The sequence below is a fragment of the Cicer arietinum genome, chromosome 3 (genome assembly GCF_000331145.2).
Source record: "Cicer arietinum cultivar CDC Frontier isolate Library 1 chromosome 3, Cicar.CDCFrontier_v2.0, whole genome shotgun sequence".
NCBI classification, from domain to species: Eukaryota; Viridiplantae; Streptophyta; class Magnoliopsida; order Fabales; family Fabaceae; genus Cicer; species Cicer arietinum.
In genome coordinates this window covers 26,711,941-26,725,371 of record NC_021162.2, presented here as the reverse complement: position 1 = coordinate 26,725,371, position 13,431 = coordinate 26,711,941, and the positions used below count along the sequence as shown (strand labels likewise).

Genomic DNA, 13,431 nt, shown 5'->3' with positions numbered 1-13,431 from the left:
ATTGGTTATGCAGTAAACAGTAAAGCGTATAGGTTTTATGACATAAGTGCGAAAGTGATCATAGAGACAATTGATGTTGACTTCTATGAAAATAAATTCCCTTTCAAATCGAGACATAGTGGGGGCAGCGAATTAAGTCACGTTCGTGTGATAAGAAGCACTGAAAGCAACAAGCAAAGTCAAACAAAAACTCGAAGAATCAAGATAGTAAGAATTGCTAAATATTATGGACCCGAATATATGGCCTATAATATAGAAGAGGATCATGCAAATCTTAAAGAAGCTTTGTCGTCATTGGATGTAGATTTATGGCAAGTAGCTATAAATGATGAAATAGATTCTCTAGAGTCTAATAAGACCTGGCATTTAATAGACTTGCCTCATAGTTTCAAACCAATAGGTTGTAAATGGATCTTGAAAAAAAAACTAAAACCTGATGGAATTGTTGATAAATACAAGGCACTCCTTGTAGCAAAGGGTTTTAGACAAAGAGAAAATATAGATTTCTTCGACACTTTTTCACCAGTCACTAGAATAACATCCATAAGGGTACTCATATCACTTGGGGCTATTCATAACCTGGTGATACACTAGATGGATATTAAAACATCTTTTTTAAATGGTGACTTAGAAAAAGAAATTTATATCGAACAACCTGAAGGTTTTAAAATTCACGGACAAGAAGACAAGGTCTGTAAGTTAGATAAATCTTTGTATGGTCTTCAACAAGCTCCTAAGTAATGGCATGAAAGATTTGATAACTTGATTATATATAATGAGTTTAAAGTGAATGAAAGTGACAAATGTATTTATTACAAATTACAAAATGGCATTTGCAGTATCATATATCTCTATGTAGACGACTTACTCATATTTGGTTCAAACATTCATGTTGTAAATAATGTGAAATCATTATTACTCGGTCAAAAAAGAAAATTTATTTGGATCAGTCACCTTATATTGAAAAGATCATAAGGAAACATAAATACTTTGATTATAAATCTGCTTGCACACCATATGATCCAAGTGTGAAACTTTTCGAGAACACTAGTGAAGGTGTTAGAAAAACTGAATATGCAAGCATCATTGGAATCCTCAGGTATGCCATTGATTTTAATAGACCTGAAATTGCCTACGTCGTGAGATTGTTGTGCAGGATTACTAGTAGACCCAATATAAAGCATTGGCACTCTAACGGAAGAGTCACGAGATACCTAAAAAGGACCATGAGTCTCGGATTACATTATCAAATATTTCCTGTCGTTTTTGAAGGATACAATGATGCTCATTTGAACACCTTATCAGATGACTCCAAAGCAACCAGTGGCTATATTTTCAGTATAGTCAGTGGTGTTGTATCTTGGAAATCGAAGAAACAGACTATACTAGCTCAGTCCACTATGGAGTTTGAAATGATAGTACTAGCTACTGCTAGTGAATAAGCGAGTTGGTTAAGCCGTCGTTCCATATTTGTTTAAGAGGTAATAATGAGTGTGTTTGTTTCAGAAAAAAGAAAAATCTATTATTTGATACAAAAAATTATTTTTTAGGGTTTTAAAGGATATTTGTTTCATATTTCTTAAAAATTATTTTAAGTAGGCTTTTAAGTAGGCTTCCAGGCCAGGCCAAATAAAAAGCCTATGATAGGTCGTAGGCCAGACTTAGGCCTAAAAAATAAATCGTAGGCCAGGCTCAGACCTTTCAAAGCCTGGCCTGGTCTGACCTATTTCCACCCCTAACTTCCCTCTCAAGCTTATACTTTTATCTCTTAATTTGTCGTTTAAGTTGACAAAAAAAATTGTTCAATGCTCGAGATATTTTCACCCAAAAAAATGATCGAGCTAACAATATGTCTGATGTTTCTTTTAATTTTATCAAGATCTCTAGTTTAAGATTGAATTTAGGCATGCAACATTAAAAAATTTGAGTTTGCCATTGATTTAAGTTCCACAAGGATCGAGAGAATAATCTTTGCAATTTAATGCATAGGACACTTAATTTACATAAAACAAATGTTTTTTCATATAAGTTTTAGGCTTCAATTGGCTTTATTGCAGTCTCGTCATCAATTCACTTCAATTGTCTTCGTATTTTGAAATAATAGTTTTAGTTTCTACCTCATATACTTGAACTATAAAATAATTATATGACATATTTTAAATGACATGACATATAATCTCACGATGTAAAACTATCTAGATGTATTAATTATTTGTATGTCATTAATTAAATTACAAAAATGAATAATTTCAAAAGTTAAAACTGAAGTTTTTAAATGATTTTGTGACAATTTTATAAATGTCAATCATTTTACTTCATCATATCATATACCACGTCAGATTTTGTCAGATTTTGAAAATCTAAAAGTGAGACCAAAATTGTCAGATTTGAAATATGAAGATCAATTTCATAAATTGGTAAAAATAGAGGGACTATAACTACAATTAAACTTAAATGTTATTAGTCCATACTAACATTTTGGATTAAAAAAACTACTATTTGCTATTTTAAATAAATAAAATTAAACTGTAGATTTGTAAATTTCATTTTAGATGTAGATTAACAACCTACACATTTTTATTTTGACAAAAAACCATCTTTACTATTTTAAATAAGTAATATTGAAGGGTAACTTCATAAATTTTATTTTAATTATTTCTAAATTATTCACATGAAACAAAACATAGTTTTTTTGTTCAAACAACCAAACATAATGTGAAAAAAGAAATTGTCATAATGCCATGTTGTTATTATGTTAAGCCCATAATTTATTATTTCATTTGAATGAAAATCTCAAAACTTTAAAATCAGTTAAACCATATGCATGTGACCGAAAATGTAAAAAGTCGGAAAAAAATGTTAAACAGAAACAACAATAAAATAATTCAATTGAAACAACATCAAAAATAATAAACCATGAAACAACAATAAAATAGTGAACGTAAGGGATAAAAATTGGAGAGATAAAAAAATAAATTTATTGTGATGTTTAAAAAATATCGACAAAAGTTTACGTTTTTATTATTTAGGCTATATAACACGAGTGATCTTTGAACTTAATTTTAGTTAACGTTTTAGTCATTTATTTATTTTTTCTCGATTTGGTCTTGTATTTTAATTTCAAGAGACAATTTGATATTTTATGTTTTAAAATGTCAATAATGTTATCTTTTTTTTTTTTGCAAAAATTAAAAAAATTCATAAAAAAATTTAAACAAAATCCATAAAATTAATTATCATCCTCAATATAATGCAAATTTTATGAAATTCATAACTAAATCTTTAAATAAACTTATATTTTCATCTCTAACAACATCAAATAAAGAATGAAAATATGAGCTTATTTGAAGATTTGAGTGACAAATTTGATGAAATTTGTATTATATTGAAGAATATAATTAATTTTATGGGTTTTGTTTGAAAATTTTGATGAATTTTTTGAATTTTGTAATAAAAATGATAACATTGTTGACATTTTAAAACATAAAAAATCAAATTGTCACTTAAAATTAAAATAAAGAATCAAATAAAAAAAAATAAATAACTAAAACGTTAACAAAAATTAGATCAATCACTGAAGACCTACATCAAATATCTAGTTGTAACAAAGAAATTGAGAGAAAATATAAGAGAAAATAAGATTCCTCTGTTCTTTTCAACAAAAAAATGATTACAAGGCACTTCTCAATATATATACAAATCAGATAGAGAAGTAGCACCTAATCGTTGCTGCTTAGTCAGCATTAACTACACTAACTAATTAACAAACTCATATAACCACAGTAAACCACCAAGTGATTTCAACGTGTACAGTGCAAGATAGTTTTGAAAATATCTATGTAAACGGGTTTAAATTTTAAAAGCTAACGGGTTCAAATTTTAAAGGCTAAATTGGTTGAAAAATGGATCAATGTTGACTTAAAAATAAATTTATTAACATTTAAAGAAAATATGAAATAACATGCTGAGAATTTTAAGCCAACGTTAATTAATCTATATGAATTTAAAGGAACTTGAATGAAAAGTAAAGAATGTAAAAATAATGGAAGTTAAATTGCATGTAAATAATTAAAATTGCAAGTACAACTAAATGAATTAGATGACTCTATTCGAAATATCCACATAATTGAAATGGTTTGAATGTAAAAATTACATAAAGTTACATGAATTTAAAGACATGGAAGACATACTTAAATTATGGAAAACTTGAGTCCATTTTTGGATTAAGAGTGAGCTTTAGACATCAAGTACTTAACTCTTAGAAGACACTAAGTAACTTCCACTTCAGTGACACGTCACGTTTGTTGTGGTTATTTCTTTTGAACTATTTTCAGCAAAAATTTGCTTTGGGCCAACACATACACAACCTTTGGGCCTCCGTGGTTGTGGACAGTCATGCAAGCCCATATTCTCTTTAAAGGTTCCTTTTGATTGATATCAAATTTAATGTTTGAATTAAATAAAAATTAATATTATATTTTTTTTAGCAAAAATATCATTTTTTGTTAGCATCAAGTTATATAACCTTAATTTGCTAATTAACAACCTTGTAAAGAAAAAATTATTTGCGCTTGAATTTATTTATAAAGAAATAAGAGAAGTCGTAGGTTGAATTTTCTCTTTAACAAAATTAATTAACAACTAATAATTAACGCTAACTGTTTTATACTAAAAACCTATAGAAAAGAAAAATACAAAGAGACCAATCTTTTAATTATATTTTGTTTTTTTAACTTAGAGATAGTTTATAAGCTTTGGTCGCTGCATAATTCTGCCAGCGTTAGTGTGGCCCATGCTAACAATGTGTGGACTTGGTGGTGGTGACACTCACATGGAGGGGTGTTTGGTGCTGTAATTTGTGATTTGCATTTCAAAAATAAAAAAATAAGTGATGAGAGTGGGTGCACAAAGACGTATGTGAAGATAAGTCAATTGGAAGGTGGAATAATAGTCATCTTGACCCAGCAGGCAACAGAATTTTTCAGCAAACCTATGCAAGGAAAAGGACAAAATCCAAGTTATAAGGTTTATGTGTTTTGGTTGCTTTGTAATTAATATATTTAATTTTAATTTTTTATATATTAATTTTTTATTTATATTTAATTTTATTATAACTTAAAATATTAATTTAAACAAATTTTTGCAGCAACCAAGATTGTTGAACATTATATTGATTTGGATCCATTTGCAAAAAAAAAATTAAAAAAAATAATATGATAAATAAAAAATGTTGTTAATAGAAACTTAAAGAAATTGTATAATAAAAATTGTGAAAGAAAAATTAAAAGTAAGAAAACAAACTATTCCAATAAAAAGAAAATGGATTTCATATACAAATTAATGGTAAAAAAAAATAATAGTAATAAATTTATTATTGTTAAATTGTGAAAATATTGTTTTTTCATGAAGTAACTATTATGTCAGTTTGGCCCAACTTCAATTGTGAATTTGTAAAAAACTGAATTTTACGTGACTCTGCGCTGGCAGAAGAAGAGAGTTAGCCACCGTTAGAGTTGCTATTAGATATCACTTAAGAATTTTACACACATATTAAAAAATATAATAATAAAAAAAGAGATATATCATTATACCAAACTATTAATCTTAATTATTGACGAAAGTATAATAATATTTTGGAAATTAGGTATTATCATTTATCAATACAAAAGTATAATAATATTTTAAAAATTATGTATAAAATTATCATTTGAGGGTAGTATAGAAAGAAAAAAATTAAAATTTTATTAAAAATTGTGAATGGCATTTATTTTGAAATAACTTTTCTACTAAAGTGACATTTATTGAACAAATTTTTTTATTAAAGTGACATTCATTGTGAGACACAGGGATTACATTTCAAATGATTTAAAAAAAGTTGAATTAGTATGGATCCTGTCATTAGTGTAATGAAGCAATATTAGTGAAAAAAAATATGTTTTATTTATTTATAAAGAGCCGTACTTATTTCAAATTTATAGAAATTACATCAATTATCAATGAGGGTTGGGTCTAGCAGAAGGGATTAGACTCCCACAACGGAGTGAACTCGAGTTTGAATTCCTATTGAAAAACCAAAAATATTTTCCCCCTCTTTGAGGGTTACCTCTAGTAGATGGGAGCCTATGAGAAACTAAAATGGAGGGTTTCCTCCTCTTTGTACCAAAAAAAGAAAAGAAATTATCTCGACCAACAATCAAAGTTGCTAAAAACGAAAATGATGAATCTGCGAACAAACTCATTACATAATTAAAATTGCTAAAAACGAAAATGATTAATATGCGAACAAACTCATTACATCAAGGTTAATAACATTAAACAAAAAAAAATCTACAATTGTGATAAATCTTACAAATATGTTACAAATAAAGTGTCTGAAATATTCATGTATTTAGAGTTGTAACTTCGAAAACGTCAAAATAATTGATTGAATTTGTTCTATCAATCTAAATTAAATGAATATTGCATCAAGATAGAAAATTAAAATAACACTATACTAGACCGCAAATAAATATGTCACACTAAGACAAAAAAATCACACACAAATTATATATATATATATATATATATATATATCAATTATTGAAATAAAATAAAATAAAAAATTATTTTAAGTGAATTTGAACCAAAAGAAAGATGTGGAACGGCGGATTCGGAGATGCTCACATGTTCACACACTATAATATTAACACATGTTATAAGGCATTATTTTTCATGCCTTTTACTATACATATACATATTTTATTGCAAAATATTTTATGAACTATATACTCCCTCTCATTGTTATGCAGTAAAAATTATATTATTTTATCGCGTCCATAAACATATCAGTCTGTTATGTACATTGATCATCAACCACAGTCAAGTTTAAAAAGTTATGTATAATTTGTACTACTGTGTATTGTTCTTTCCAATAAATATTTTGTGAAACACCTCTTATTATTTTAATTACTAAATTATTCACTTTTTCTCTCTCATAAACAAACCTTCAATTACCTCTTACAATGAACTCAAATACTTGAAAATCCATTTATAGATTGATATAATTAGTTAATTTTTGTTTATATTAAATAAAAACTATAAAGGTGTTTCATATAGCTTTATGTTCAAGACATGAAAGTTACATTAATTATTAAAAAGAATAACTAAATAACTTTAAAAAATAGACTCAAATATACTACTTGATATTTATTTTCACTTATTCACAAGTTTAGTCTCTCTATATTTTTAAATGTTAATTAAAGTCCTTCAATTTTTTAAATTTCAGAAATTTTGTCCACTTCTAACTTATTTTTGCAAATGTATCAATTTTGTCATAAGTTTTTCTTTTCATCTTATATTTTTAAGAAATACTATAAAGCTATAAAGACATAGAAAATAAAATAATAAGATTTAACTTTCATGTTTATTGCTAAGTCATTTTGTGCCTCTTAACAAATTATTCAATTTTAACACATTGGCAAAAAATAAGGATTTATCTAATTTGAATCGAGTTATAAAAGTCGTCCTCACTATTTTTAGTAATTTAAATAAAATATTATATTTGTTCTTTAAAAATAATATTGGTTCCTATCTAAAAAATTAGATGTCAAAGATCATTTTTACAATTTTTTAGGTATTGATACTTTATCATCTTTTGATAAAACAACCAACTTAAAAATATGTGAACATTTCACACGACTCTTGATCAATTTAGATATGAAACAATAACTAAGAGATCACATTTTTGTTGAACATGAATGGTATGTATTTTTTGTTTACATTGATTATGAAGAAGAAGAAAAAAACCATTGTTTAAGGAATTCTATAAGGTTGTAGGGCATTTCTTAGACAATTGTCAAAAAGTTCTAATGATCATAGAATAGCTCAATCAATAGAAAAAATTGTAGCGGTGACGAAGTTGATTGAGAAGTATGTTCCTAAAAATATTGTTGCTCTAGACAAAGTTGCAACTGAAGGTACAACCAAGAAACCAATTGTGTTTATTAACTTTTCTTTTGTTGATTATGTCCTCAATGTGAATTAGAAGGTAACACTGTTATTTAAGAATTGTCTCCCCTGATTAAGATAAAATCGAAAAGAGTCGAGTCCAAGCATTTGATTTGGATTTAGCTGAAGAAGTGGTAGCAGAATCACTTTCTTTAAAAGAAGATGATGTCAAGTTACGTCAGAAAACAAATGTAATTCACGAGGTATTTGAATTTAACTTATCAAATTCAGGAAAAATACACATAACAATAAAGAGAAGATTATCCAAATATGTGTACTCTAGGTTCTTGGAGAATACTTTCCAAAATTATCAGATTTATTGAGAAGAAAATTTACATTCAAGAGATTTGGTGAATGTTACGACATATCCAAATATTATTATCAACAATGACAATATACATCACATGATTGCTCATGATTTGAGCGTTTGGTAAATTTTTTTAAGGATAGAGATGCTAAAGATTTGCAAAATGGTTTTACTACCACTAAAAAATATTTTATAAAGGTGATTTCTACAACAAATAATAATTATACATAAATTATAGTATATTATTTTTGCAAAGGATCAACAAACTCACCAGATTTGAGAAATATTCTTATGCTTTTATTTTTTCTTTTTTAATCTAGTGCTATTTTTGGTTTATGTCTCCCATTTTCTGTTTTTTCCTTTCTTTTTAATTAATTTTTAGCTTAAAAACTCTAAATTCAATGGTAAATTTTTTTTTTTGAAATTCTAAAAACTTGATAGCTATATTTTTATATTTAAAAGCGAGAAGACTAAAATTATGAATCAATAAAAATAGATATCAAATGTGTATTTAAAAAAATATATTAAATACATATAAAAATATTATAAATAAATTTACCAATTAATTTTATTTTAACCCCAAAATGCTTGAATGAGATTCATATATTTTATAGTTTTTTTTTTCCTTTACAAAAGTATGATAAAATTATTAAGTATCAATTATTTGACGTTGTTTTAAGTAACTGATGTTGACATTACCACGTGGAACACGCGCGATTTTATTTTATTTTTTATGCGCAATACCACATCACGCACGTTATTTTATATTTATTTATTTACCGCAAATTCTAGGCTGGTCCACATTTATAGTTTACCGATATCAAAGTTTAAAAATTATAATGGTAATTAACAATATTTTTCAAAATTTTAAATTAATATCTCGTAATTTTTACAATTGAGATAATAAATTTGTTAATGTAATTTAATGAATTGAATTATGGTATATATATATATATATATATATATTTCTTTTTTATGAATTAAATTATCGTTTTCTTTATTATAATGATTTAGAGAATTTTTAATTTGCTCTAATTTTTTTATTAGAAAATAATTAAATAATATTAGTAAGACATTTTTCTTATAAAAAATAATGCACTTTTTAAAACATATTTTTCGATTTATTATCTTTGTTTGGTTAAAATACACATAAATTACACTAAATTTATATAAAATTCACATATTTTAATAACACTTATTTAAATTTTAACTAATTCAATAAAATATGTTAAAAAGTATATATTAAAGAGTATATTAAAAATATTTTACCTTTCCTCAAAAAAATTAAAATAAATAAATAATTCTTCAATCCAATATAAAGAAGACATTCAAACTCATTAATCAATTATATAAAATGTACGTATCGAATAATGTCCTCCCACTTATGCATGTAACCATGTGACAAGTTTTTGGTTGAAGTGACAAAAAAACCCCACTGTGAAATGAAAATAAAAAGCCAAAATTACAATGAAACATTTATATTATATATACTAAATAAAAATAAATAAATATTAAAATTTATAACTTTGTTGTAGATGCTAAAAAAAAACATGTAATGTAGATCTATATTTATGCATCCCAAAAACAGATATATTTATCTGACTTTCTTAAAATCGTGGAGCTAGTTAAGTGAGTTTTTATTTTTATTTTTATATCACTAAGTAAACAATACCAAAAAAAATCAACAAAAGTGAAAAAAAGGAAGACAATTTTTATTACGAGCCACGTAAGACATATAAAAGTAGTAAATAAAATGGCAATCCTATTATGAAATGGAAATTTTATTATTATACTTGGATAAACTTTCAACGATTTATATAGTAGTGTTAATCTCCATGTTTTTTTATTGAAAGTTTAATTCAGTTTAATAAAAAAAAAAATTCATTTCAAATGAGATTGTCATTTAGAAACACACATTTGCCTGTTAGGATCAACACTAAAATAAAAACTTTCCTTTTATATAAATTTATTTTTGAGTGAGTATAAATAAGATCATAGATAAGACACTAAAGAACTAAAGTATAGTGAAATATTTAATAATCTCTTTAGTGATTGAGATATCTTTCTTGTAGAATTTATTTACAACTTTATTGATATAATTCTTTTGTGAAGATCCAATAATATCTTGAGAATGATTATCACAATGCCTATATATAATAGGCATCTCTAAGATCTTTTATCACTAAACTTTTATTTAAGATATTTTGGTTTCGTGCAATAACATTATATCATTGTTGACTAAATATAGTAAATCCAACAAATTATACTAGAAATATAAATTAATCTCATTGACCTTATGACACTACAAGAAAACACTCATTTTGTGGCCAACTTTATAAATATTTTGTGGTAAAAAAAACTCTCACAAATTACTGACCGAAAAACCCTCACAAATACTAAAATTCAAATTGGTCTTTATTTGTGGCTGAAAAAGCTCTCACAAAAGACTACAATTTCAGCTGGATTTTGTGGCTGCCTAAGCCCTCACAAAATCACAACGTTGTCATTTTGTGAGAGTCTAGGCCGCCACAAAATCCAGCTACAATTATAGTGCTTTGTGAGGGCTTTTTCAGCCACAAAATCACCCATTTATGAGAGTAAAGGCCGCCACAAAGGCAAGTCAGTTGTGGCCGCCCAGACCGTCACAAAATCAGTGGACTGTTGCACTTTGTGGCTGCAAAGGCCGCCACAAATGCCCAATGTGCCGTTGCACTTTGTGGCTGCTTTGGCCGCCACAAAGGATCAAGAATTTTCTATAAATATCACTCCACTTTTCTTATCATTTTTCATTTCTACCTTCTCTCTAAACTTTATTTCTAATTTTTTTCTCCATCTTCTCTCTACAAAAATTATTTTTCCAAGCTTTTTCTCTACTATCTTGAATTTTGATAAGTTTATATTATATATTTAGTTTTTTAATTTTAATTTTAATTTGAAGTTATTTATTTAATGAATATCATTTAATTTTTATTTTGATAGTGGTGATATTGTGTTTACTTCAAAGAGTTCTCAGTTGTGTGAAAGCTTCAAATCAGACACTACCCGACATTAAGTTAGTATTTTATACATTTTAAATATAGATTAGTAAAATATGTGATATTATAAATATAAGATATTTTTATATTATTTTTAAAATATATAAAAAGTTCGTTATTCGAAATGTTAGTATAGATTTGTTTAAAAAAAATAGAAATTATGTTGTTTACATAATATATGATAAATAAAAATTTGAAACACATGTAAAACTTATTGATTTTAATATAACTATTTTTTAAAAAAGATTATTAAACTTGACGATATTAAAATTTGCTGTTAGTCATTAAAAAGAGTTGTAGTTGAATTCGTACAAAAAATTTATATACTTTAATAGTCTCTATCTTAATAATTATCAGTATGTTCCGTCATCTTCACATCAACTTCCTCAACCCCAACCAGATCAAACTCCATACCGACCAACTATGCCAACAACTGGCTTGATCAGACTACATTTAAATCAACCTCAACCAGCTATGGCTCCTCCTTCGACTAGTGGTGGTGTAATTGAAGATGAAATCCAATTTCAAACCATGATGTCTCCTCCAACACAAATTAATAATACTTTTGAGGGACTTCTGTCGTCGGGTAACATTCCAACAAATAATGATGGATGGAGTGAAGTGATTGATCAGAGGAATTATCACGATGATTGATGTACTTCAATAATATTTGATAATTTTATTTTTGGTTTGTATGAACACATTATATCTTGCCTTATTTAATTATGGTGTGTTTAATTTTTGATTTGTATGACATGATTTATTTATTTTAGAATATTTTATTTGGTTTGGTGGTAATTACTTTAATTAATATTAATATTATATTTTTATATATAATAGTTATTTTAAATTTTAAATTTAATTTAAATATTATATTTTAAATTTAATTTAAATTTTAATTAAATTGTAATATTAAATTTTAAATTTTAAATTTTAAATTTTAATTTTATTGATATTAATTTATTATATATAATATCATTTTTTAATATTAATTTTGAATTTAATAAAATTATTTTTTTAATAAAGTCAAAATTTTGTGGCGGCCTAAGCCCTCACAAAATATTTATTTTTTAATTCGTTTCGTCCTTTGTGGCGGCCTAATCTCTCATAAAAGCAGACTTTTGTGGCGGTCTGGGCCTCCACAAAAGCTTTATTTTATATACCAGCTTGAACATTTGTGGCCGCCAAAGCTCTCACAACAAGAGGCATTTGTGGCGGCCTAAACCTTCAAAAAACGAGGAATTTGTGGTGGCCTTTGCCCTCACAAATAGTAACAAAAAAATTCAAATTTTGTGGCTATTTTGGCCGCCACAAAGGTTTGTGACTAGCTTATTTGTGGTTGTCTAAGGCCGCCATAAATATCTCTTTTGTGGTTGCTTTCCCTCCTTTGTGAGGGCTTTTGGCCCTCACAAATTCCATGAATTCTTGTAGTGTGATACAACAATTAACTAACTAGGCTTACTTGTTAACTTGTAGATCAATTACATAAGACTTACAAATCATTTACTGTATCTATTGACATAAGGCTTTATTTAATTGTACCAAATTGTTTCATAAATATTGTCATTTAAAAACATTGTCTTGACACCCATCTTATGAAGCTCTAAAAAATCATAATGTGAAACGAGTGTTGTAACCGTCTTAATAGAGTCTTTCAAAAATACCAAACAGAATATCTCTTTACAATCAATCATTTGCGACTGCTTATGGTTCAGTTCTTGAGGGTGGTGATTGTGATCATCATAAATAATATTATGAACTTAATTGGGAGGAAGCACAATAATATCCTTACGAGGGACAAAATTTGCTACAATAATATCAACTATATGAATTGATTTAAAATTGATTCTTCTTAACTCAATTTTATTCTTTTGACCATATCTCTCCTCAAAGAACTTTGTATTTATTGTCTCAAAAAATTATTTAACTTGGGACTAATATATATATTGTCGCGGCCTAAAATTTCGAGTGTTTCTCGAATTCAATGGAGTCGCCACCAAAATTTATTTTAAAATAGGGAAAATATTGGGAAAACCTTAAAAATAAAAAAAATGGTCCTTGAAACCAAATTTTGAGTTCGGGAGTCGATTATGCGTAGGGAAG

General features: G+C 26.5%; 1 protein-coding gene across 1 annotated transcript in view; it reads right to left on the bottom strand.

Annotated features, from left to right (window-relative positions):
* Positions 1 to 950: 950 nt before the first annotated feature.
* LOC140919706 (uncharacterized) overlaps positions 951 to 13,431 on the bottom strand; it is a 22,672-nt gene continuing 10,191 nt past the window's right edge. The window contains 1 exon segment of the mRNA XM_073366319.1: positions 951 to 1,214. Coding sequence (XP_073222420.1) covers positions 951 to 1,214 — 264 coding nt within the window.